Below are 24,915 nucleotides of genomic sequence, written 5' to 3'. Positions count from 1 at the left end.
TTGGTGCTCAAGGGCGTTTGCGGGTTGGTTTGATGGAAAAGCAGTGAGTTTGCTTGGCTTTGTCGTAATTTTTTTTTATTTGTTTATTTATTTATTTTTTGCAAGAGCACAAAGAGGAGGGTGTGTGGGAGTCTCCCCTTTATGTCTAGAGGGACCTCCAGGCCTGACGCCTCCTGACTGATCGGAGAGGTGGGAAGGCTTGTTGTGATAAGTCTGAAAATGGCTAGCGGGACAGTTTGAGGGGCTGCTGGAGACTGGAGAGCCCCAAGGCTCTGAGGTGAAAGTCTGAAGGTACCGATAAACCCAGGAGCGGAGCTGAGACTGCTCAGTCTCTGCAAGGAGCCACCTCAGTGAAGCTGAGCTGAGGTGCTGCAGGGATTCAGGAGGAGTGTCTGCAGCACGTATGTGCTTTGAATCCTTCCTTGGTAAAATACTAAAACAAATTTCCCTCAGTCCATACTGATAAAATCAATGATTGAGTAAAAAAATAAATGAGGGACAAGATACAAATCTCCCATGCAGAATTCCACATAATGTATGCAGATACTCCGCCCTAGGGAAGGTCACGTAGCTTCCCTCCCTGAAGTGTGCTGTGCTCCTGTGACTTAAAACCATTTAGGAGCGGGGAGGATCCTAGAGTGGAGATACCTGACAGACACGACCTCAGCCTCAGCCAGATCCAGGTCGATGCCAATAGTGATAAGCCAGATGGATGGCATGGACGTACATGGCACCGTAAAGATGTCTGCTCCCCTTCAATTAATCGACAGACATGTGCCGTTGCAATCAACATCACAGTGCAGTTTCTTTGAGCATTAAAATGTAACAAACGTGCAGGAAAACTCGTAGACCCTCAGTGCACAGCTCCAGGAGTTGTCTCAAAGTGGTGCCACCCAGATCAGGAACCAGAACACATGTTACACCCCCGTCCTTCACAGAAGCCTCCCTTGCGCCACCCACTGCTTTGGGCTTAGAGTAAGAAGAAAGGCAAATTGAAAGAGTATCACGTTTCACGCCTGGATGGAGAGGTCTCAGCATCGTAGCTGGTTGTGTTTGCAAACAGCAGGAACAGACTGAGGTTGTAAGTCAACGCACCCATAAGTGTGCGCCCCCGCTGGCCCGGCAGTCCCACTTCCGGGAAATAATTAGATCAGGGCGAGCCGTTGGTGTGAGGCTGCCCATGACAGCAGTGCCTGCCCTCGCAATGGGGTCGCCAGGTGACGATCTGGCTCCGGGCAGAAGGTCCCATTCTCGTTTCCAGAATCAAGGCCGAGCAGCTGCTTGTGTGGCCATGTGGCCTCTGGGGCATCTAGATTCATAACCCCCACCTCATACCAGGGTTCTCTTGGGGTGATGGGTACACAGGCGTCCCCACTTTCTGCTCCATACGTATTTTTTTTATTTGAATAATTAACAGGAATATACTTTTATTTGATCAGAGGAGAGAAATTCCCTATTGGGGAAAGAGTTCTTTTTATTCGTTTGAAACTGCCGTGGCCAAGTTTTCTCTGTGGGGATATATTTATAAAAATGCATTTACCTGTATTTCTGGCAACAAAAATGTCCCACATGTGCCTTTTAGGCCTTGGTTGGGTCGTGTCGTGAGTGGACGCTGTTGCTGTGTGGTGGCAAAACCCTCTGAGAGCCTTTGGAGGGTTGTGGGGTGAGGGGGGTCAGTCCCTCAGGGTGGCCCGGAGACCACAGGGGTCAGGGCCAGCAGGAGCTGCTGCGGCAGAGCCCAGAGAGGCCTGGGCTCCAGGAGTGTCCAGCAGAGGGCCCGTCACCCTCTGCTTCTCTCCTGCCCCTTCTTCCAGGCCCTGTGACAGTGTCCGACGTGGGGGCGCAGGAGTGCTACTGAGGGACAGGGCTTTCCTTCCGACTGCAGCCCCTCCCTAGGTGACAAGGTCCTGCTCAGCCCTTGGCTGTGAGCTCTGACACCCCCCCACCCACACCCCCCAGACACAGCAAAATCTGGACGTCACGTGCCCTTCGTGTGTGACTCAGCACCGCGCTCCCCCTGCTGCCACGGTGTTTGCCTGGCAGGCTCTTCACCAGGCTGTACCTCTGTACGGGTCTGTCCCTAATCCCCAGCCTGGTGTGTCGGGCCAGGCCCTGCGCCTTGCTCAGTCCGAGTCCCAGGAACCCTCTGGCAGAGAAGCACATTGATGCCAGGTGCCACCAGCTCCTTCCTCCGCTGTGACAGAAGAGTGTCATTCCAAACCCTTCTGCATCTAAGAGGCAAGATGGCCGCTTTTTTAATCTTTCAGAAAATGTTATGAAAAAGTTCCAACATCAGTGAAGTTGCTAGGATAGCACAGCGGCCACCTGCACACCCTTCGTCTGCATGTCCCAGTAGAAGTGAAGAAAATGAGACGCTCTTTTTGCGTAGAGGCCAGTTTCAAGGTAGCTCACATGGCCCTCGTGCAGTGCATAGTGGGAAAGAAAAACGGAGAGGTGGTGAAGGAAGCAGAAGCCGCTCAGGCAGTGCCCACGGGGCGTTTGCTCCTGTCAACAAGGATTTCAGCCAATGGGTCACCACAGCGCCGCCCTGGATGGACGTGCAGTGAGCCAACTGTGAGGAACCCCGTCACAGGCGCCTTCAGCTCTGAGGGTCCTGACCTGCTCACCCGGCTGCTCTGGGCCTGGGTGCCATAGCTGGTCCTTTGTTGTCTCTCAGGTGCTGAGACACCCAAGAAAAGGTTTGAAACAGCATGAGGTGCCGTGCCAGCTCATTGAAAAGATTTCTGTCTGTAGCCATAGAGAGGTCTGAAAGCCTGCTGCGTGGCATGTTCATTCATAAGTTCTAGAAGGATCTGAGTGCCCATGTGTGCCAGAGCCAGGGCAGGGCAGCTAACGATGTTCATAGAACAGAGATCATTTGTGTGTGTGTGTGACACGTGCATAATAACCTATGATGAATAATCATGAAACTGCCAGGATGCAGGAAGCCTACACATCGAATGCCCAGGGAAGGCCTTTCGGAGGTGATGGCGTTTAGGATCAGGTCTTAAAGGTGAACTGGGTGGCACAGAGGGGCAGTGGGGGCCCAGGCCAAAGGAATGGAAGGTGCAAGGTGAGAAAGGAGCCACGGGACTGAGGTGGCTGGAGAGTGGGTGGGGGTGGGGCGAGGAGTGGAGCCAGGAGAGTCGGGCCAGACCCCTCTGCAGGAAGCGTGGGGATCTGAGGATCTTGGCAGTCCTGGGGCAGCAGGAGAGCCCCTTCTTTTGGGTGAAAGTTCCGTGTGGGGCAAGGGAGGGTGTACAGCATCCATTTTTTAATTTCTAATCATTTATATACTCTTGTGTTTTGCTTATAGTTCCATAATTTTTTTAAAAACAAACTTGATTTTTGAGAGCCATTCTAGGTTTACAGGAAAACTGAGACGTGAGTACAGAGTTTTCCCATGTACCCCCTTCGTCTGCACACATTCTTATTACGAGCATCTTGTATTCAATGGTACATCCTGTTAGAATTGGTGAACGGTATCGATGCATTATTAGTAACTAAAGTCCATGGTTTAATTAGGGTCCACTCTTGGAGTTGTACATTCCATGTGTTTTGACAAATGCACAGTGTCCTGTATCCACCGTTATAGGACCTGAAGGGTACCATGTTTCCCTGAAAATAAGACCTCACATGAAAATAAGCCCTACCATGACTTTTCAGGATGACATCCCCTGAAACATAAGCCCTAATGCATCTTTTGGAGCAAAAGTTAATATAAGACCCGGTCTTATTTTTAGGGAAATGGTCGTTTCACTGCCCTAGAAATCCCATGTTCCCGATTTATCCTTCTCCCTAAGGCCTGGCAACCTCTGATCTGTAGTGTCTCCATAGTTGCCTTTTCCAGAAGGTCATGGAGTTGGAATCATACAGCAGGTAGCCTTTTTAGAGCAGCTTCTTTCACTTACAGTTGTGAGTTTTTACAAATGCATGGAGTTGTGTACCACCACGACCAAGGTACAGCTCAGATCCGTCACCCCCAGCTTCCCTCGTGTGTCCCCACTGGGGTCATCCCCTGCCCCCCGGGGCCCCAGCAACCACTGAGCTGCTCTCTGTCCCTTAGTTCTGCCTTTCCCAGAATGTTATGTGAACAGGATGATACCTGTGTGGTTTTCTAAGGCCGGCATCTCCCACTCTGCAGTCTACACTCGCAGATCCATCCACGTGGCTGCGTGGGTCCGTTCAGGCCTTTTCCTGTGGAGTAAGGTCCCCCGTGTAGCTCTTCCGTGGTCTGTTACCATCCGCCAGAGAGGGACAAGGGCTGTTAAAGAGAGTCACCTCCTGCACATACCTCCAAGGTAGGAGATAGTGCCTAACTATAAGGAACTGCCAAACTGCTTTCCAGGGAGAGCTCCAGTCACTCCCCACACTCGGTGTTACCAAGTGGTTTGTTCTTTTGAACCATCCTAGTGGGTGTGAGGCGATATCTCGTAGTGGTTTGGGTTTGCATTTCCCTGATGGCTAATGATATTAAGCACCTTTGTGCTTATTTACCATTTATATATTGTCTCTGGTGGGGTGGCTGTTCAAATCTGGTGCCCGTTTTCTTATTTTTGAGTTTAGAGAGTTCTTTATATATTCTAGACACAAGTCTCGTGTCACATAGGTGATTTGCAAATATTTCTCCCAGTCTGGGACTTGTCATGCTCTTTACGGTGCAGAAGTGTTTAGCTTTGATGAAGTCCAATTTGGCATCTTTTTCTTTTATGTTTTCTACTTTTAGTGCTGTATCTAAAAACCCTTTGCCTAATCCAAGGTCACCAAGATATTCTCCTGTTTCCTTCTAAACGTTTTATGGCTTGACGTTGAAATCCATCATCTATTTGGGATTAATTATTATATGTGATGTGAAGTTCATACCGAGGTGTGTTTTTTTTTGGCCCACGGGGGTACAGTTGTTTTAGCCTCACCTGCTGAAAGGACCATCCTTCCTCTATCAGCAGCTTTTGCATCTAAGGTCAACTGACTGTACTGTGTAGTTTTATTTCCGGACTTTCAATTCTCTCCCACTGATTAATGGGTCCATTCTTTCACCAACAGGCATTAGTGTTTAAGAACAAAGCAAAAAGCCTGTAAAGGTGAAACAGATGGGGGGAAATAAGTACGGTGCCTTGATTTAAGACCAAAAAGCATTGGTATTTAACCAACTTCCTGTCCACGCTTCTCGTGTAGACCTTCAATGAACTGTGAATCTCCTTTTGTTATAAAATTGTAGAATGAGATAAAGGACTAAATGAATTGCGAAAAGCTCTAAAATTAAATCTTATTACATTGGTCACAGCCCAGCAGCATTATTATCAGATGTATCAAATAACTGCAGAAAAGAAAATAAATCTCTCAGGAAAGCCAGGCCTCCATACACATACAGGGATTGCTCTGTTGCCTGTTTTATCAAAGTGACACTCAGTGCAGGGGTTCAGATAGAACCCTCTGTGTTACATTCCATCAGAGATCAAGCTGTGATTCTTCTGCAGATAGTGCTCTTAAACCCCTTTGCCTGAGGAAGCCCTGGCCTGTCAGTCTCGCTGGTGTGGGCTTTCGGACCCTGACCTGAGACCAAGGCCAGGCCTGAGAGGCCTTCTCCCTTGAGCCAGACTTTCTTTACCTGTGCAGACTCCAGCTTCGGGCTGCTCCTAGCACTTCCATTTGAGAGAAAAGTGAAGGGATTGTGATCTCAGAATGCTTATCTAGCCGTAAAAAGGGGACTGCTCAATTTTACTTCAAAAAGAAAAAAAAGGAAGTCACAAAATAGCAGTTTAACGGAAAATGTGATTATGACAAACACAAGTGCCACATGACACAGCTCCACCTGCTCTTTACGTCTCGCCTGCTGCTGTTTTGTTTTGTTTGGGGCAGATGCAGCAAAAAATGTTGATGGGCAGAAAAGTGCACTTGTTCCCGGAGCCCTTTTTGGAGCAGGTTCTTTAAGAATCCACTCGGTACTTAGTTACTGCTCTTTCCACACGCTCCTCCCAGCTCCCTCCCCTTCAGCTCTGCTCAAGCGTCATTTACTGTCACACCTCCATAGTTGCAGCCTGAATGTCCCTTGGGTTCAGGTGGCTAAGACAAGCGTTTGGTCTCAGTGGAGCGTGGTGCTTGTTCATGCAGACTTACCCTCTCTGAATTGTCAAAAGGCGGGGGGAGCTGGCTTCTTGGGGTCTTCCTGGAATCACGGTTGGGAATTGGTCAATTGAAAAGTTAGTTAAAGCACAGAGTCATAAACACAATATACAGGGACCTTGGACCTTTCACAAAACATAAACCTACGTTTGTTCACCAACCCCAGGGTGGCTGGCCAAGGCCTATTCTTTGACGGGGGCCGAGCCTCAGAGTTCTGGGTGGTTTTTATCTCAGACACACTAGCCAAGATGCGTTGTTTACAATTTCCCGTTTTCAAGTGGAACGAGCCTTGGGACTGCAGACTGTTTCTAGGTCCCCCTTAGGCTTTAATAGTTATCTCCCCCACACTTAAATTGACTGCCATTTTTTAAAACAACCTACCTTTATTATTTCCAAAGCAACCCAAGTATGTTTTTTAGAAGGACCTATTTTTGTGGCTTTTGTACTCGTTTGTAGTATTTCTTTAATTCTAACGTTACATAAATTACTGCCACAGCAGTGTTCAGACAGAGTGTCACCAGACTCGGGGCAGGCTGCTGACGCTGGGCCTGCCTGCAGGTCATTTGGGGGAGCACAGCACATGATGCCCCATGCCTGCTGGCTGCGTGCTCCAGGTCCCCAGGCCTCCATGGTGGGGATTATAGAGGGACCAAGGGATGTCACTGACATGGAGATGCCGTCGCCTAGAGCTAGATTGAAAGGTCATATACAGACGGGTTGAGACCTGCTCTCACGAAACCCCAAGGAGGACGAGAGAAGGGCGTGTCATCTGACATCGGCTCCATTGTCATGGGCTTTCCATGGGATGGGGACAGCAGCTCGTGCCACACCAGTCACTAGGCAGGTGGGCAGGGCAGGGCACGTTTCCTGTAAGTGGCAGGTGTCCCCTTTGCAGTGTGAGGTGTGGTAGGGAAAGGAGTGGGGCGTCCAGAGTCATGGGCTGAGCAGGCGCTCCGGAGACCAGGGTGGGCGTCCGGCCAGGGCCCTCGCCTGCTCTGAGCTCTGTGTGTATTGGACACGCTGGCCCTTCCACACTGCACTGGGTGGGGAGTGACTGTTCAGTTAGAGACCTCAGCACTTCTTTCAAACTTTTCTCAGGGCCACCACAGTACGTTACAAAGGGAGAAACCTGCGGATCAAAGCACCCATGTGCCGAGCCCTGAAGAAGCTCTGTGACCCAGACGGTATGTGGCAGGTGGGCTGCGATGGGGTCGGGAGGCGTTCTGTTCTCCATGCATCGATGGACAGGTCCAGCTAGAAATGTCTGCCTTAGTGGCTCTGCGTCTGGGCCTGCCTAATCCCATGGGCAGTGTCTGGGTCCAGAGCTCCTGGTCACTGCACTGTGTCCACTCAGTCAGGGTCAGCTCAGGACCCACAGCAGCATTCAGACGAAGCGGCAGCCGTGTCTAGAGCTGCCTGGTCGTGGCTCTGGCCCTGTGGGTGCCGGTGCTCCTCTCGGCACAGGTCCTCACAGGCTTCTCCGCCAGCCCTGCTTTCCCTCCCGGGCCCTTAGCCCACAGCTCCTTCCTCATTGAGTTGTCCGGCCGAATGCTTTGCCTTCTGCATGACGGTCTCTGCCAGGCTCTCACGGCCCCTTCCTGTCACAGGCGTGAGTGACGAAGAGGACCAGAAGCCAGTGCGCCTGCCCCTGAGAGTCCCCGTGGAGCTGCAGCCGCGGAACAATCACGCCTGGGCTCGCGTGCAGAGCCTTGCCCAGAACCCCAGGCTCAGGTAACTGCCGTGGGCATTTGTGGGGGAGCCAGCTGTGAGGGTTGGGGCCAGAGGGCGGTGTTCAGGTCCTCTCGAGGGCCCCTAGATGAGAAGATTTCACCCAGTGCTGTAAAATTACGTGGGGGCAGGGTGTGGGGGTGGTGCACCATCGTTGGGGCCCTCAGATTTTGGGGGCCTGGAGGCACCGAGCTGCACACACACCTGGCATGGGTCTCAGGTCGAGAGCGGGATGTAGAAGGACGTCATGGCTGGCAGGTTGATGCTGCAGAATCCTTTCCTCATCTTTGCCCCCTAAGCCCCTTTCCATTCCTCTCACCATCTCCCTGAAGATTTGCGTCTGGTTTATGGGCAGGGCATCACTGTAGGTATGGACCATTTTCCAGTTATACGTCTTTTTTTAGATTGAGGTAAAAGTCACAGAACGTAGAGAATCAGCCATTGGCCATTTTAAAGTTTACACTTCAGGACATTGAGTACCTTCACAGCCTTGTGTAGCCACCACCTCTATCTAGTTCTAGAACATTCTCGTCACCCTAAAAGGAAACCTCCTACCCCCTAAATAGTCGCTCCCCACTCCCCTGCCCTGGTCCTTGGCCCCCGACAGCCATGAATCTACCTTCTGTGTCTGTTCTGGACATTACACGTCAGTAGAACCGCGCACTGTGTGGTCCTTTCTCAGTGACCTCTCACTCGCATCATGTTTTTGAGGGTCAGCCATGTTGTAATGTGTCAGTGCTTCATTCCTCCCATGCGTATTTTTTATTTCCTTGGGATTCATTGAGGCTGGCCAGCGTCCCCTTCTAGAACCCAGAAGGCTCTTAATAGACTGAGATGGTGGGTGGTGCCAAAGTCCACATCCGGGGTGACATCTTCCACTGCAAAGGGTACACAGGTCTCGTCTTGTCTTGCAGCTGCATGTGAGTCACCAGTTATCTCAATTTAAAAGGTTAAGTTTTAAGAAAAGGACTCAGTGGCCTGGCCCCTCCTGGTGCCCTTCCGGATGTCATTAGTCTTCACAGCATCGTCATGCTGCCGGCCGCCTCCGGGGCTCCTCAGGAGGTTCCCTCCCTGTCTGACAGCTTCCCTCTTCCTCTCTGTTTCCTGTAGAATGATCGTGGAGCTCCATCGGAAGGTCTCCAGCCTCATCGAATTCTTGAAACAGAAGTGGGCGCTCCATGAAGTACGAATCGTATCTTTCCTACTTAAGCACCGCCCCCCCAATTTTGCAGCACCTGCTGCCGGGGAATGGGGTCCCACGTCTCAGTCCTCAGGTTACACGGGGGCCCCGTGGGTGTCACAGCTGTGCTGTCAGATGGTGTCGAACCTGAACTAGAACTTGCATCCCTTCATCCTCTGGGTTTTGAGTGTGTGCCCCCTTTCTGACCTTAGAGTGTTAGAACTGTCACAGCAGCCCTCCATGTGGTGAGTGGCCGCCTTCTAGCCCATGGAGGGTGGCCCAAGCATCCCTGCCAGCAGGTTGAACGAAATGACCAAGGACAGACCCAGTTCTTGTACGTGGCTGGCTCCCAGCCCTGCCCAGTCCCTAACCAGGAGGGAGAGTGTGGGGTGTGAGGTTCCCAAAGAAGGAAATGCCTGGCTCACGCTTTCCCCAAGGCCCCGCGGTGACCGGGGCGGGCACTGCTACGCATGCTTCCTTGACAGTGCCTTCAGCGGAAGACGCTTGCGGAGCGGCAGCTGCAGGATTCATTCGTGGAGCCATTACAGGAGAAGGTGGCGCTGCACCTGTTCCCAGGAGAGAACTGCACCCTAACCCCGCTCCCAGGGGTGGCCCGGGTGGTACACTCCAAGGCTTTCTGCACGGTGCACTGGCAGGAGGGCGGCCGGTGCAAACAGAGCACCAAGGACACCCACACGCTGCCTCCAGCCCAGATCCTGGGCATCCAGAGTGGCCAGGGCACGGCCAGGGGCCAGGTGAAGTGCCCAAGGGGCGGCACCGAGGGCAAGGTCGGGGGGCGGCCCCCTCCCTCCACCGATGCTTCGCAGAGCTCCGGAGAAAGTTCCCCTGAAAGTGCCCCTGGGGAGGGGGCCACCCCAAGCCTCAGCAGCCCCGACGCTCCCGACAGGCTTCCCCCCGGGCTCCAGGACTCTGGGGTACAGCTTGAGAAGACCCCTACAGCCACTCCTGCAGAGGGTGGGGATGGCCCTGCCCAAGAGCCCGGGGCCATGACGTGTGCCTGTGGCCAGCTTCCGGAACTGGAGGACGAGATCTCCCTCCTGGACCCCTTCCCCCGCTACATGAAGTCCTGCCAAGACCTCATCATCCCCGAGCTGTGCCGCTGCACAGACTCTCGTCCCTTGGCGTGTGCCTCCCCAGAGACGCGTGCCCCCAGCAGTGCCGAGGCAGCCGACCTTGGCCGTGCCAGGGCCTTATCTCCCGTCCGCGGCCCGCCTGGCCCAGAGCCTCAGCCCAGGCCAGGTCTCCAGCCAGATGTTTGCACTAAAGACTCAGCAGACGCTCCTGCAGAGGAGCCCCAGGAGAAGGCGAGCCCTTCGGACCTCCCGCCGCCTCAGGGACAGCCTGCCGCCAAGCCCCCGAAAGATGTCCCCGCCAGCCGGCTGGCCCAGCAGCTCCGCGAGGAGGGCTGGAACCTGCAGACCTCCGAGAGCCTGACGCTGGCCGAAGTCTACCTCATGATGGGCAAGCCGAGCAAGCTGCAGCTGGAGTACGATTGGCTGGCCGTGCTGGGCCCCGAGGGCCAGGCCCCTGGCAGCTCCCCGCCCGCTGCCTTCCACAAGCAGCGCCTCCTTGGCTGCCTCCTGAAGCTCATCTCCACTGAGGTCAACCCCAGGCTGGTGAGTGAGCGTCGTTGGGCTCAGCAAATAGGCCCGGCCCCATGGCAGTCGGCCAGAAGTCCCACAGGCTCCTTGCAGCCGGGCAGGAGGCAGGGACCCTGGTGACCAGGGAGGCGGAGGCTCTCGCAGACCATGTTTGTTCTCTTGAGCAGGGCTACGCAGAGCGCGGGTCGGGGCTCTGGCTCCCTGTCCTGTGGGGCTCACACAGGGCTCCAAAGAGGACAGCGACCAGCAGATCATTCCTGTGGGCCTTTCTGGGCTTCACTGGTTCTGCTGACCCTGAGCGTGCCGGCTGACGGCACGTTGTGCTCAGGCGAGGGGGCAGACTCGGCCCGGAGCTGAGCAGATCAGGCTGAGATATCTAAGTGTCAGGACTGTCAGGTGTCCGCAGAGAATGACGGGCGAGTGCGCTTGAGAACGGCTGTCCTGGGAGGACGGTGTTGGTACAGCCGCGATGGAGCGAGTGGTGGAGCTGGGAGGGGACAGATGGGATGCCGGGCTGTGGTCTGCACTGTGGGGCTGCCGTGGGGGCAGTGCCGTGCAGAGCAGCGTGGGCAGCCGTCCAGGAGGGGCTAGTTGAAGTGGTCTGGGGCTCCTCAGGAGCTCCAGGGTGTGTGGGTGTCCCTTAGCCCAGGGAGTGGCAGTGGTGGCCCAGTGAGGGGGAGGCCACACCGGGCAGGCCATGGCCTGTGACCCCCACACTGGGGGAGGCTGATTAGCAGAGCTGCAAATGGGCAGAAGGTACCGCTGATGGGAACGTCTTCTAGGCTCTGCGGGACACACGATAGCAGAGTCCAAAGCAGGTTGGTCCCAAAATGGGTGTGTGTAGTGTGCGTGTGTGTGTGTGGTGTGTGTGTGTGTGTGGCGTGTGTGTGTGAGTGGCATGTGTGTGTGGTGTGTGTGAGTGGAGTGTGTGTGTGTGTGAGTGGTGTGTGTATGTATGTAGTGTGTGTGGTGTGTGTGTGTGTGTGTGTGTGTGTGCATGTGCGTGTGGTGTTTAGAAGCCTGGAGGTCACAGGTCCCAGAAGAAACCGCTAAGGAAGCTGGTCCAGGCCTCGTGGACAGGCTGCGACTGCGGGCTCACTGTGCTGCCCTCAGTGCTGAGTCAAGTTCACAGCCAAGTGCAAGGGGTGCCTGAGGCCACGCCCCACACTCCCGCTTTCCCTGGGCAGGCGCACTTGGTCTGCATTCACTGTTCCGTCTTGGTTTCCAGTGTGCGTCTCGCGCTGGGCACCTCTCCGTTTTTCGGGCTTCGCCGTTGCACGGTGCTCGCATGGAGACGCGCTCAGTAGCAGCGGAGAAGTGAATCAGTGCCTCGTGAGAGGTGGCTCTGGCAGGGGTGGGTGGGAACTGGCTGCACGCGCTACAAGGTAAGGCAAGGCCTGCGGGTGAGCAGTGTGGAGGTGACACATGGGCAGGCACACGCCATACTGGGGTGGCTGGGCAGAGATGAGGAGTTGGAAGCACTTTTTCAAGGTTGTCTTTCGGAGGAGTCAGGAGAGGAGACGAGGGCACGAGCATGTCCAGTAGCCTAGACATGCCGACCTGGGCCGGCTCCCGAGGAGGCGGGAGGCAGCCTGGCAGAGGTAGTGGCCTTCTCCTCAACGAAGAGGATGGAGGAGCAGGTTGGAAATACTATTGCAGGGAATGCAAAGCAGGGGGCTCGGAGCCATGGTCTCAAAGTGGGGTCCCCAGTCAGCAACCTCAGCATCCCCTGGGAACTCGTTAGAGGTTCGGGTTCTTGGGGCCGTCGACCATGTTTTGACCCCCTCCACCAGGTGGTTCTGATGCAGCTGGGACCAGAAGCCCCAGCGGAGATTGGGGACCTTTAATTAGAGATGGACAGCCTGGCCCTGTGCAGTCCTGACAAGCAGGTGCCCCGGGGGGGTCAGGATGCTGGCAACAGGCTGGCGGGGGATTGAAGAGTGAGATTGAATACGCCCAGCAGGACGGATGCAGAGGTGGGGGTGGGGGCACGCCACGGAGAGGAGAAGTGGGGTCAGGGCCGGGGCCTGAAGGGCCACGGGCGGTACAGGGGGAGGTGTGGGGCCGCGGAGTGAGCAGAGCACAGGAGGCTGTGCTGAGAGTGCGGACGAGGGTCCCGCAATTCATGGGACGGTCCCCCAGGGGGGTCTTGGGCATGGGTGCCGGGGAAGAGAGAGGAGGAGGATGGATGGTGCAGTCACCAGGGGGAGAACGGTTGTGGCTGGAAGGGAGCGTGTCTGGCAAGGACCCAGGAGTGGAGCCAGTGGCGGCGTACGAAACCCCCGCAGTTGGGATTTTGACTCAGCAGAGGGCTCTTCAGCTGTGATTGTGTTTAGTTCTAGAAGTGAAATCTGTGTTGCCTTTTTCTGACTGACAATCAGAAGACGCCACTGCGGTCATCTTAGCCTTTCTTCACGAAGAGGCAAATTACAGTCGCTTGCCCTTTAGCAGCAGCTTCTGGCAGCTTCAGCAGTCCCTGGGCTGCTAGGGGTGCCCACTGCTTTCAGCTGTCCCTCCCTGACGGTTTGCCTGTCCGTGCCACCGGCCTGTAGGCAGTGAGGACAGAGGTTTCGGGAGGGAGAGCGGTGGTTCCCGAGTGTCTGCCTGACTGGTGTTTTTGAACGTGGGCGCTGCTGAGTAACTCGGGGATGCAGACCTTTGCCGCCATGAAAGTGTGGTCTCGGGGCCTTGTTTGTCCCTTTGACCTCTGAGAGCGCTTGTGCCTCCTGCTCTGGGACACTCATTCCAGAACCGTTGTTCACGGCTGAGTTTGGCCGTCGTTTCGGCCCATGTCTGTCCTAGGCTCCAGAAGCAAACACCAGCTCCACGGCCTCGGTGAGGCCCGCCCAGGAGGAGCAGTCGACGACTCCCCCAGGAAAGGTGGTGACCATCAGCTCCCGGAGCCCCCGCTGTCCTCGAAACCAGTCTGCCCTGCGCAACAGCAAGACTTTCTCTCCCAGCTCCGCACCTTGCCCCTCAGGTGAGGCTCGCCAGCCACACTCCCCCAATCCCCCTATCCGGGGCAGGCTGTGGGGCAGGGGGCTGTGCCACAGCCGAGGTGCAGGGATGCCCAGTCATCCAGCCACGGTCCAGCAGGTGGGGTGACAGTACAGAAATCACTGCCTCAGGGAAGGTGAGCCTGTCAGCAAGGGCTTTCGGGTCCTGGGGTTGTGGAAGCTGGCGGGAAATGTGACCCTTGCCAGTCTGTTCACTTCTGGGACTCACGCTTTGTGAGGTGAACCGAAGCCTCCATAACATGCTGAGTTGGTGGCTTGAAGTCTGAGAAAGGTTGGTACTTTCTGAAACTTCTAGAGATTGTTTTTCTTCACATCTAACCTATTAAAGAAGCCTCAAATAAAAGCCAAAAGGAAAAAAATGTAAAAAAAAAAAATCAAATATTAAAGAAGCCTTAGTTGAAGGATTCTCTAGCACTTTGACTCAAGCCCTGAAAAGAGACAACCACGAATGTACTTTTTGCCAGTTCACGGTATTCCTTTACCCCAGTTGTATATCTTGGGAGAAATTTAAATTAATTGGGTTACTGGGTACATAAAACACCAAAATCAACATGAACCATTTCCCTAAGGCATCGGTTTTCCTTGCCTAGTATTTTTTTAAATATATATTTTTAATTTTTTATTTATTTATTAATTTTAATTTTTTATTTTATTGGGGAAGCAGAACAGGACTTTATTGGGGAACAGTGTGTACTTCCAGGACTTTTCTCCAGTCAAGTTGTTGTCCTTTCAGTCTTAGTTGTGGAGGGTGCAGCTCAGTTCCAGGTCCAGTTGCCGTTGCTAGTTGCAGGGGGCACAGCCCACCATCCCTTGCGGGAGTCGAGGAATTGAACTGGCAACCTTTGTGGTTGAGAGGACGCGCTCCAGCCAACTGAGCCATCCGGGAGCTCAGCGGCAACTCAGCTCAAGGTGCCGTGTTCAATCTTAGTTGCAGGGGGCAGAGCCCACCATGCCTTGCGAGACTCGAGGAATTGAACTGGCAACCTTGTGGTTGAGAGCCCACTGGCCCATGTGGGAATTGAACCAGCAGCTTTCGGAGTTAGGAGCACGGAGCTCTAACCGCCTGAGCCACCGGGCCGGCCCCTTGCCTAGTATTTTTGTAATAAAACATTCATTATCGTGGCTAGAGTCATGAAACCTGGGTGCATTTGAAAGGTAGAAATAAGAAACCTGCATGCGCTCTGCAGCCCCGCCCCACCACGTGTCCTATGCCTAAGTCCATGGTGGATGCAGCTGAGCCCTGCTCCTTCCCCACGCCCCTCAAAGTCCTACAGCTTTTCCTGAGACTGAACTGATGAGATGGGGAGGCAGGAGCAGCAGGAGCTGAGGGCTGGAGAGTTCCTTGGTGTCCTGTACCCCAGAATCCTCCACACCAGGCAGAAAGGGCATCGAAACGGCTCCTGTAGGGAGACATTCTCACTGCAGAACCTTGGGCGTCCTGGACTACCCGGGGTCCCTGCCGTGATGACCAGGGTGCATCATACAAGACGCAGCCCCACCTCTGTTCTTACTCTGATCTAGATGGGTGCTCCAAAACCTGCAGTACATTTTTGGCCGAACAGACCTAATGCCATGATGTGTTAACGGTTCTCTAGGATTATTTTCCATTCAGAGAATGTCACTAGCTTTATGTTTTCTCTAACTTACTGTGTGGCGAATAGCCTGCCTGTCAGTACTGGAAGGTTCCATTTCCTTGAGAGCACTTTATGGGGGCCTTCGAGAAAAGTAAGAAAAGTAAGCTGCTGCGCGTCAGGTGCACCACCTCCTGCAGTTTTCCCTTTTGTTTTCTTCTCACCATAAACCTGTTTCCCAGCACAGCACACTGTGGGTCGGTGGTCCTCACAGATAAAGGCATGGTACTCGATGGTGGGGCTAGCTCGTGGATTGTACAGTCTTTTCCCGCCTTCCATTCTGTTTTTAAAGTTTTGTAATTCTGTGTACTCTTTAATATCCACCCTCTTTCTGAATTGAGGATGCTTCTAGACCAGTGCACCTGCAGTGCCAGAATCCAGACTAGTGCTTCGAAGACCTGGTCTCTGAATGCCACGAATGTCAGTGTAACTCACAGATTTGCAAATAAAGAGACCCACCCTACCATGAATCAAGGATGCTTTGCCGCAGCACCTATGATCATGAAAACTGCTAGCAGAGGCCCAAAATAGTGATTCCTAATAAATACTTTCTGTTGCTCTGTCTCTGGGTCTGTTTTCTGTACAGTTAGAGATTTAGACCAGGCATCAGTAAACTTCGGCCCACAGCCTACTTGTAAATAAAGTTTTATTGGCACACGGCTGTGCTCACTAGTACACACATGTTACCTGTGGCTACTTGTGTGCTCCAGCTGCAGAACTGGTTCCACTGAGTTCAACAGAGGCTGTGAGGCCCCCAAAGCAACATTGATTACCCGGTCCTTTAAAGAGAGTTTGCTGATCCTGGTCTATACGAGATGATCTGGAAGGTTCTTCAGACTCTGAAAAGTCTTTGAAGGCGTAGTTGCCCTTCCCAGTGAGTATCAAAGTGGTAAAGAACGTTTATCCTGTCTGCTCACAGTGGGCACTGGAATTTCAGAGAGAAAGATGGAACAGCAGATTTTATGGGACTAAGATACAGGGAATTCCTTTCCAGGAAACTGAATCAGGAGTTCTTCCAGATTTTCTTCCTGGTAGACCTCCATTCACACTGGAGATATCACTGGGTGAGGGTAGCTGTGTTCACTCTCCCTTCTGCTTTTCTAGGTTTGAGAAACCCTCCAAGACCCCTCTTGGTGGCTGGTCCCTCCAGTACAGGAAGCAGTGACTCAGATGGTGGCCTTTTTGCTGTCCCAACAACGTTGCCACCCAACAGCCGACATGGGAAGCTCTTCTCTCCCAATAAAGAGACAGAATTGACTTTCCTTCAGCACCTGAACTCCATCAGTGTAAGTGAGGGGATCGCGCACTCCCCCCACCCCACCCCCGCTTGCCTTCCGACCTATGTTTGTGGAGCAGACACGCTCAGGGTACTGTTTTCCTCACAGATGCAGTCGGATTTCTTCTTGCCAAAGCCCCGGAAGTTGCAGAACCGGCACCTGCGGAAGCCGCTGGTGGTCCAGGTCAGGCACCCCGGTCGGGCCTGCGAGGGCTGGCCTCCCATTCCCACTAGCCAAGCTGCCCGGACACACTGGTTCTCTCCCGTGTTTTGGGTGTTCACGTGAAATGGGGAACCCCTGCCCCTTCCTTCCTTTTATGAATAGGATAAATAAAGTAGTAACAGTGACCTTAACTGCAGCTGAAAATCATCAGGTACAACCTCAACACTGCTTGCAAAAAAGAAAGTTCTGGGATTCAAGTCCCAACCATGTCCCAGATTGGGATATATTTGAGGACTCTCAGAACATCTATTTATAAATACATAGTCAGTGGAAGCAGTTGGCAAAGTATACGGATTGGCCAGAGGTCAGACCTCTCTGGAGCTCAGAAGGATGAACGCTGGGGGGACCCATAGATGCCATCTGCAGACCACAGGGGCGATCCAGGAATGAGAGGCACGTGAGAAAGAGGGCAGTTTTATTCGGAGGAAAAAAGATAAAAGAGGTGAAGCTGAAATTCTGACATGACTATAGACGTAGGGAGTTAGGAATATGCATTGTTTTGGGGTTAATGCATAGGTCTCCTTTTGTTAGACTCTTAGAAATCTCGAGATGAATTTATTTAGAAATGAGACGTTGCATGGCAGGTCTTAGGAAAGAAGTTGTGTCCTAAATCCCAAGATTTTGTGTGTGTGTGTGTGTGTGCGTGTATGTGTATGTGTGCAGACTACAGTTGACCCTTGAACAACGCAGGGGTTAGGGGTGCCGACCCCCTGCATAGTCAAAAATCCGTGTATAACTTTTGACTCCCCCAAAACTTAAGTTGTCCCTCGGTATCCGCAGGGGATTGGTTCCAGGACCCCCCACGGGTACCAAAATCTGCGGATACTCAAGTCCCTTATATAAAATGGCGTAGAACAGTGCAAACAGTCGGCCCTCCACATCCGCGGACTCCCAACCGCGGATCGAAAACAGTACAGGTATTTATTGAAAAAAAATCCACCTGTAAGTGGACCCGCACAGTTCAAACCCGTGTTAGGGCCAACGGTCATTTAGTGTTCATGCGTTTGGTTTTGGTGTATTTGGGGAAGTACATGAATCCCCGCCCTGGCTGAGTGGGGAGCTCCATAGCTGTTAGGTCCAGGCTCACCAACCAAGTCCCCTGGCCTGCGATGATTGCTTTTTGTTTTGTTTTTTAACAGCTTGACTGAGAGATAATTCACATACTGTGAAGTTCACCCATTTAAGTGTACAGTTCAGTGGTTTTTAGTGCATTCACAGGGCTGTGCAACCAGGACTGCTGTCCAATCCCAGAACATTTTCATCATTCCTGACAGAAACCCTGCAGCCATCACCCATCACCCACGTTGCCCCGGCCCCCGGCAACCACGAATGTACTTTTTGTGGATTTGCCTGTTCTGGGCATTTCGTATAAGTGGAATCACATACAATATGTGGTCTTTTCCATTTACTGTTTCTATGAAAAGTTTAATTGGCACATAGCCATCATCATTCATTTCCCTACTGTCCACAGTTGCTTTCACACCACCAGCATGGAGCTGAGTAGCTGCGACAGAGACCATATGGCCCCAAAGCCTAAAATATTTCTCACCTGCCCCTTTGAGGAAGTGCATTTGCAGCAAAGGTGGCACACCTGCCGCTCCTGACCTTGTTAACGGGTCACCCCACTCACTGCCTCTCGGCAGCTGAGCAGACCTGTGTCCCTTCCTGGCGAGTGTGCAGCCCCAGTAGCACCTCCTCTGCTCTGTGCCAACAGCCTGGGGCGCTTCTGAGGGGCGTGGAGATGTCTTCTGTGCATCAGCAGAGACACAGCTGTGCACTCAGAGCCAGAGGTCCTCGGGACACCTCTGTGTTGACAGATCCTTTCTGTTAATATTTGACTTCAGTGACAGTGTCAGCAGTTAATCTCTTTCCTTCAGACGGTAGTCGTCACACTGGAACTTCATTATTCACACCTAAGAGCCCTGGGCAGGTCCGCAGGAGGGGCGGGTCCTGGACTGTTGGGTGAGGCAGAGCGCCTCAGGCCCTTAGCCTGTCCGTGTTACAAACGGCCACTTTATGTTCTTTAGCCCGAATTCAAGGAGGTCCAGAATAAGGTGTCTTTTACAACAGTCCATTTTGAGTGGTTGTAAACAGATATATGACTAGTTGCATTCCAGCCAAATCCAGAAGAATGTTCTGGTTTAACAGTGGATCGTTCTGACATTCCTCCAGTTTCCCTGGGAGAAATTTGATCCCTTGGGGCTTTTTTCAGAAAGGACCCCATGTTCATCGGTTGGGGTGCACAGGACATAGGCTGTCCCAGGAACCCTTGTGCCATCAGCTTTAGAAGCCCCCATCTGGTTACACTCAGCTCCCTGTTGTCGGGAATATCCCTTTACAGCTCTTTGCTGGTTTCCTCAGTGATTTGTGGCCTTGGGCTCTTTTCATCAGCTGATTGTTGGCAGTCTTCCCTCCACAGAGAACCCTGCTTCCTAGACCATCTGAAAACCAGTCGCACAACGTCTGCTCCTTCTCCATCCTGTCAAATTCCTCCATAACCGGTAAGCACGGGATTCCTCACGTCGGCTTTTCACCTCCTTACTTGCATGTGGCCTCGTCTTTGGGAATGGCTCCTAGAGTGACGTTCCCAGCATTCCTTTATCCATTCTGTCACCAGACACCGAGTGTGGCTCTGTGCTGGGCCCAGGCTGCGGTGTGGGGAGGCATGGACCTCGGACGGGGGAGCACAGGCAGCTTCCTTCCAAGGTGGGCTCAGGCAGCCCTGCTGGGGAAGCTTTGCTCAGTTAGGTTTAGGGGAGCCCTCTCGCTGTAATGTCTTGTCAGGAGTTTTACAGAATAGATGTGACCTTGGGGTATACAACTGAGGCCTTCACAGGTCTCTAAGGTCATTGGGGGCCCCGGCTCTGTGAAGTACATTTTCTTGAACAGTGAGTGATAGTTTAGTGAAGCACATACTCCATGATTGGTCTTTTAAGTCAGTCTTGATGTTCACATTTCAGATTTCCTTTCTATAGACCAGACTGCTGTTTCTCATGCCTCCTTTTCACCTGCAGAAAGCCTTGTAGGAAAGAGCCCAATTGCAGAGGCAGAATCTTGGTCCAAGATTTGGTGCTCTGAGTCCCTTAGAGGAGCCGGTAGCTTAACTCGGGTAACTCGGGTGCCTGTCACCCTTCATGGGCTGGCAGTACCAGTCACAGCCTTTCAGCCCCTGGGAGGCAGCGGTGCCTTGCCATCACAGCTGCCAGAGCTTCCTCTTCCTCTGGGGCCTGCTTGACTCCTGACTTCTTCAAGTTAGCAAGTGTTTGGGATGTTCAGTGGTTTCTGCCTTGGCTCACCTTCTGTGGCCCTGACCGTGGCTGTGACACAAACCCTCTGTTGTCCTCGCCACGCAGTCAGAGGACACTGGGAGGCAAGCGGGGTTGATGCGGCTGCTTCTGTTCTTGTCGTCACAGGGAGAGGCTCGTTCCGGCCCATCCAGTCCTCCCTGACCAAAGCGGCTCTGTCTCGGCCGATCATGCCCAAGGTCCTTCCGCCCCAGGCCACGGGCCACCTGGCCAGTAAGTTTCTGTGACCAGCACGCTGACAGATAGCATGCGAGGGTTCAGAGTGACATTTCTGTTTTCTTCTTCCCCAAGCCATGCCGTCTCATTACCCTACAGAGAGAACAGGAAAGCCGTTGACCTTGCGTTGAAATGAGACGTGAGGGAGAGGCTGTTCCCTTGAGCCCTGCTGGGCATGTTTGGGATATCCACGGAGCGACAATTGGCAGTGTCCTTTCTGTTGCCAGGTGCTGTTGACTTAGCAGCTACGAGTGCTGGCATCATCCCTGGGAGCCCTCTCCCTGTCTTGGATGCCGACGGCTTGTCTGGCATCTCGCCACTGTCTTCAGATGAAGCGACAGCTGCCCTCTCGGGTCAGGACTCCACCGGTACCCACCAGAATGGAGACCCCATCCCCACCGTGGGGGTGAGTGTTTAAAAGGGCTCCTCCGAGTTACCCCCAGCTTTCAGGATGGGTCAGTCACTCTCCAGAGGGATGGCAGCCAAGACCATGGGGCTGAGGTCAGGCTGGACCCCAGAGGGGACGGGCCTCATGGCCCAAAGGAGAGTCACTGAACCAGGGGTCTGTGGTGTGAGCAAGCACCGCGTGGCCCAGAGGGGAGAGCCACGGCAGACTGGGGACGGGCCTGCTGGGTGACACTGGAGATTCTAGAACTGAGACAAGCACAGAGGTCTGTACATCAGCAGACTTGTCAGATGTCGCTTGGTCTGAGAAAGAACTTTAACCAGGTGGGCCAACCGTGGGCCTCGTGACCCCCGACTGGCACTCGTCTCCGACGCTCCCAGTGCTCTGATGGCTCTGGTTCCACGAGGCTTTGACTTGACAATCTTCACTTCAGGGATTCGGTGGCCCACCTTCTGGAAGTGGCGGGCTGGCTTGTGCTCAGAGGAGAGTTCCAACCTAGGCTGAGAGGGGTTCCTGTGCTGCTGGCTGTCAGGAAGCCAGGGAGTGCTGTGGCTCTTTCCTCCGGAGCCTAGTGGCCGGCGAGCCCTCAGGCGGAGTTCTGGCATGCTGTGTGTAGGGGCTCACTGGCTTTCCTGGTGTTCCTTTTTTGTAGGGTGCAAGTGACCCATTTGTCGCTGTCCCCTCCAGGCCTGAGCAGGAGCCAGTGACGGACAGTTTCCAGGTAGAGTGTGCTGCTGGCTGCTGAGCCAAGTAGCTACCCCAGGCGCCCCTCCAGTGTCACCTCCCCGTTCTCATGGTCCTACCAACAGGCCTGCCCCCTCTGCCCTGGACTGCCAGGATGTGGAAAGGACACACGGACCCCCAATGGCTTATTCCTGCCACTCACTTGCCTAGATGGAGGAACACACATCTCCCATCTCAGGCTCTGTCCTCCCCTCTGTGAGGAGGGCTGATTCAGACACAGTTCTGGAAGAACTCGGTTCCCTGGGTCAAGGGGAGGAGGTCATCAGCTGGTAGCATTCCCTGACATGCACCTTCTGCCCTGGTGTTACCAGCTGTCCTGTGGGCAGGGGAAGCAGGTGCAGGCCACCTCAGCGTGGCCTTCCGACTCTGCATCCCTGGATGGTTTGGGGAGAAGTAAATGCCCCAGGGTGTTTCTTATGGGAAAGGAAGAGGTGCCTGTGGGGTCATCACCTCTCTGTTGACTTGCCCATCACTTGGTTGCCACTTTGTGGGTCTGAGGTTGATTTTTCGTTCCTTACTAGGGATGGGTGGATGAGTTGTGTCTGAACAGTCCCCGTCTCCCACCAGGGTTCACCTGTCCTCTCCCTACCTGAGCTGTCCAAGGCTCCTGTCCACAACGGGCTCTCCACCCCACTGCCGTCGGTAGAGAGCTCCAGCACCCGGCTCTCTCCACCTAACGTCTCTGCGCTGCTGGACATCTCCCTGCCGGGCCCGCCCGAGGACGTGCTCTCCCAGGGGGAGCCTGCCACGCACATCAGCGACTCCATCATTGAGATCGCCATCAGCTCCGGCCAGTACGGTGAGGCGCAGGCTGCCCCTGCTCAGCCTTTCTGGGATCAGTGCCTGTCAGGACAGGGGGCCCAGACTTACCCTTGACCTCCCACCTAAGTGTTTGCCAAACCTCCTGGGTATGTTCCCATCCGGATCTCACTTCTGCGTATCAAGCACCTGCCGCCTACATGGCCGTCCCAGCAGAGGCAGCACAGGTGGGCGAGGTATGGGCACGACCCACAGCTGTTCTGGTGGAACTGCTCTTGGCCTTGACCCGACAGAGAGCAGGCCCACAAGGCCCCTCCAGCCCACGGATCAGATGTGGAGGGGTTCTGAATCTGGGTGGACGCCTGTGGGTTTTGCAGATTCATGGAGGTTGGGCCGGTGTCCTGGTAGCAGGGCCGTGGCTCGTGTGCTCTGGTCTGAGTCAGGCCATGGGTTCAGACAGCTGAGGTCTCAGCTTGGCAACGTGTGGCCGTGGGCAGGTCACTGGCTCCCGTGAGCCTTACTTTCCTCAGCAGTGGACTGGAGATGGCGTCACCTCACAGGGCTGTTGTGAGCAGCTGTGAGAGGACTTAGGTGAAGCTTTTGGCACAGGGCTGGCTCCATCCGTGATAGCTACGGCCATTGTCATTCCCTAAGATGGACACGTGTCCCTACTGGGGGGACCCCCTTTGCAGACCAGTGTTGTTCACCCTCTCGAGGTCCCAGTGGGGTCTGCGTTTCCAGAGTTTAGCAGCCGTGCTGTCCCGCTGCCTTCGTGGCAGTTTGGGGAAGCGGGCTGCTATTCCCCCCACATGGCATCTCTGACCCCGGGTTTTGGTTGACAGGTGAAGGAGTCCCTCTTTCTCCAGCAAAACTGAATGGCAGTGACAGTTCCAAGAGTCTTCCCTCCCCATCCAGCAGCCCCCAGCCAGACTGGATCGCCTCCCCAACCCACGACCCCCAGTGGTGCCCCAGTGACCCCACGGACTCGTCACTCAGCAGCTTGTTTGGTGAGTGTCTGTGGAGGGTGCCCAGGTCTCCATCCCAGATCAGCAGGGGATGAGCCGGGCTCCACACCGTGAACTTGGGGGAGGGCCAGGAGTCTGGGTTCTGTCTGCTGTCTGGCAGAACTCCCACTGGGACTGTTTGCTCATTTTCCAGAGTTGATTTTTTTCTGCATCACTTATATATGAGAGAATGCCCAGATTTCCAGTGTGCAGTTCCCGGGGCTTTGGCACCATGACACCCTATAACCCACAGCCCCGTTGAGATGTAGCCCACGTCCATGTCCCCACACAGCGCCCTGTGCCCTTCGCCAGTCCAGCCAGGTGTCTCGGCACCTCCCTCCCTAGGGACTTCTGCTCTTGCTGCCCACAGCGGGGGCAGAAGAAATAGGCTCTTCGTGCTCTTAGCTGCCCTCTTTCTGTTCTCAGTAAAGTGTTCTGACGTGGATAGTCCAGCTGTCTCGTGGTGTGTTGACCACAGATTGGCGTGTTCGTGGAATGTGTTCATCCTCACTGGGCACCAGGGGTTCGTGTGGTGGGAAGAGGTTGCTGGGGAAAGACACGCCGGCCTCAATGGTCCCGCGTAGGAGGGGCTCCTGGGGCACCTCTGGGATCCATGCACTTTGCGTTTTTACTGAGCCCCAGGGTGTGCACAGGGCCACTGTGGCCCCAGACAGGGGTATGCAGTACTCATGTTGATCTGGGTCAGCACCCTGTGTGGGTGCCACACGTGATGGCTCAGAACGTGGGCTCTGGTCCGGGTGACGGGGAGAGCCAGCGCCGGATGAGGGTCTCCTGTTACCATAGAACAGTGCACAGAGGAGGTGGGAGTGTAACTGATTGGAATTGACACTGTTCTCTACCTACCAGCAGACTGGTTAGCGGCCAGTCCCTTAGGCAGCTTAATATAAAGACACACGGTTAACCCTCCATTTCTCTGTGAGGTCAGTGGGAACCTCTTGGTTAAGCTCTGTTGGATTTCATCTAAATGACGTGCTGGTCTGATTCAGATACAGCGAAATTAGCAGGGGCCTAACCTAGCTCTGCGAATCGTTAGCTGTAAACTGGAAACAGTGTTCCCATCCTCTCATTGGCTTGTGAGGTGTAAGGTGGGAATTCAGGATGGAAAGTGCAATTTGAAGCGTCACAGGAACGCATTTGGGTATGTAAGGAGTGATTTCTAACCAGAGCCCTCGTTTTGCAACGTGACCAAATCCGAGGAGTGTAACTAACAATCAGGCTCTGGGGGAATAAAAAGCAGTTTTAGACAATCCGTCCATTTCCGCATCACAATTGGAGTGAGTGTGTATATCTATGTAAAAGTTAATAGAAGTGACTTCTACTTCCTGGGTTATCCCAGAATTGTCCTAAAATTATTACTTTTTTAAATTTGAAACCCCATCTCAAATCTTGCCAACCCCAGTTCAAACCCCCCTAACAAATCACTCTTAGAATTGGTGGTGATTTGTTAAAATGGCAGATCCTTTCATTTGTATTAAAAAGAAAGTATCCAAAAGAGGGAGGAAGCTCTGTTGCCTTGAGAGGAACAGCCTTGGCATTGTCTGGCATTAATGTAGAAATAATGTGCCTCTGATGAGATATTTTCAAGGAAACACTTTCTTATTTACTGCGTGGTGTAAAATATGCTAAATGTGTTCTTACATTATTATGTCACTGCTGAAAG

General features: G+C 53.6%; 1 protein-coding gene across 5 annotated transcripts in view; it reads left to right on the top strand.

Moving 5' to 3' along the window:
• The window catches only part of CRAMP1 (cramped chromatin regulator homolog 1), a 59,380-nt gene that overhangs the window by 29,232 nt on the left and 5,233 nt on the right, over nt 1–24,915 (top strand). For 4 of the 5 annotated variants that reach the window (XM_019713172.2, XM_074322982.1, XM_074322983.1 and 1 more), the window contains exons 7-19: nt 7,222–7,307; nt 7,731–7,854; nt 8,962–9,043; nt 9,526–10,668; nt 13,456–13,633; nt 16,406–16,587; nt 16,687–16,761; nt 19,220–19,301; nt 20,214–20,318; nt 20,549–20,727; nt 21,380–21,448; nt 22,039–22,270; nt 23,073–23,237. In XM_019713172.2, the coding sequence (XP_019568731.2) occupies nt 7,222–7,307; nt 7,731–7,854; nt 8,962–9,043; nt 9,526–10,668; nt 13,456–13,633; nt 16,406–16,587; nt 16,687–16,761; nt 19,220–19,301; nt 20,214–20,318; nt 20,549–20,727; nt 21,380–21,448; nt 22,039–22,270; nt 23,073–23,237 (2,702 nt within the window). Of the gene's footprint in view, nt 1–7,221; nt 7,308–7,730; nt 7,855–8,961; nt 9,044–9,516; nt 10,669–13,455; nt 13,634–16,405; nt 16,588–16,686; nt 16,762–19,219; nt 19,302–20,213; nt 20,319–20,548; nt 20,728–21,379; nt 21,449–22,038; nt 22,271–23,072; nt 23,238–24,915 lie in introns of all 5 variants that reach the window. The other variant, XM_074322981.1, reaches the window with a different exon arrangement.

Source organism: Rhinolophus sinicus, linkage group LG18 (genome assembly GCF_036562045.2).
Source record: "Rhinolophus sinicus isolate RSC01 linkage group LG18, ASM3656204v1, whole genome shotgun sequence".
NCBI lineage: Eukaryota > Metazoa > Chordata > Mammalia > Chiroptera > Rhinolophidae > Rhinolophus > Rhinolophus sinicus.
The sequence above is the reverse complement of the archived record's forward strand: the minus strand, read 5'-3'. Positions and strand labels throughout refer to the sequence as shown.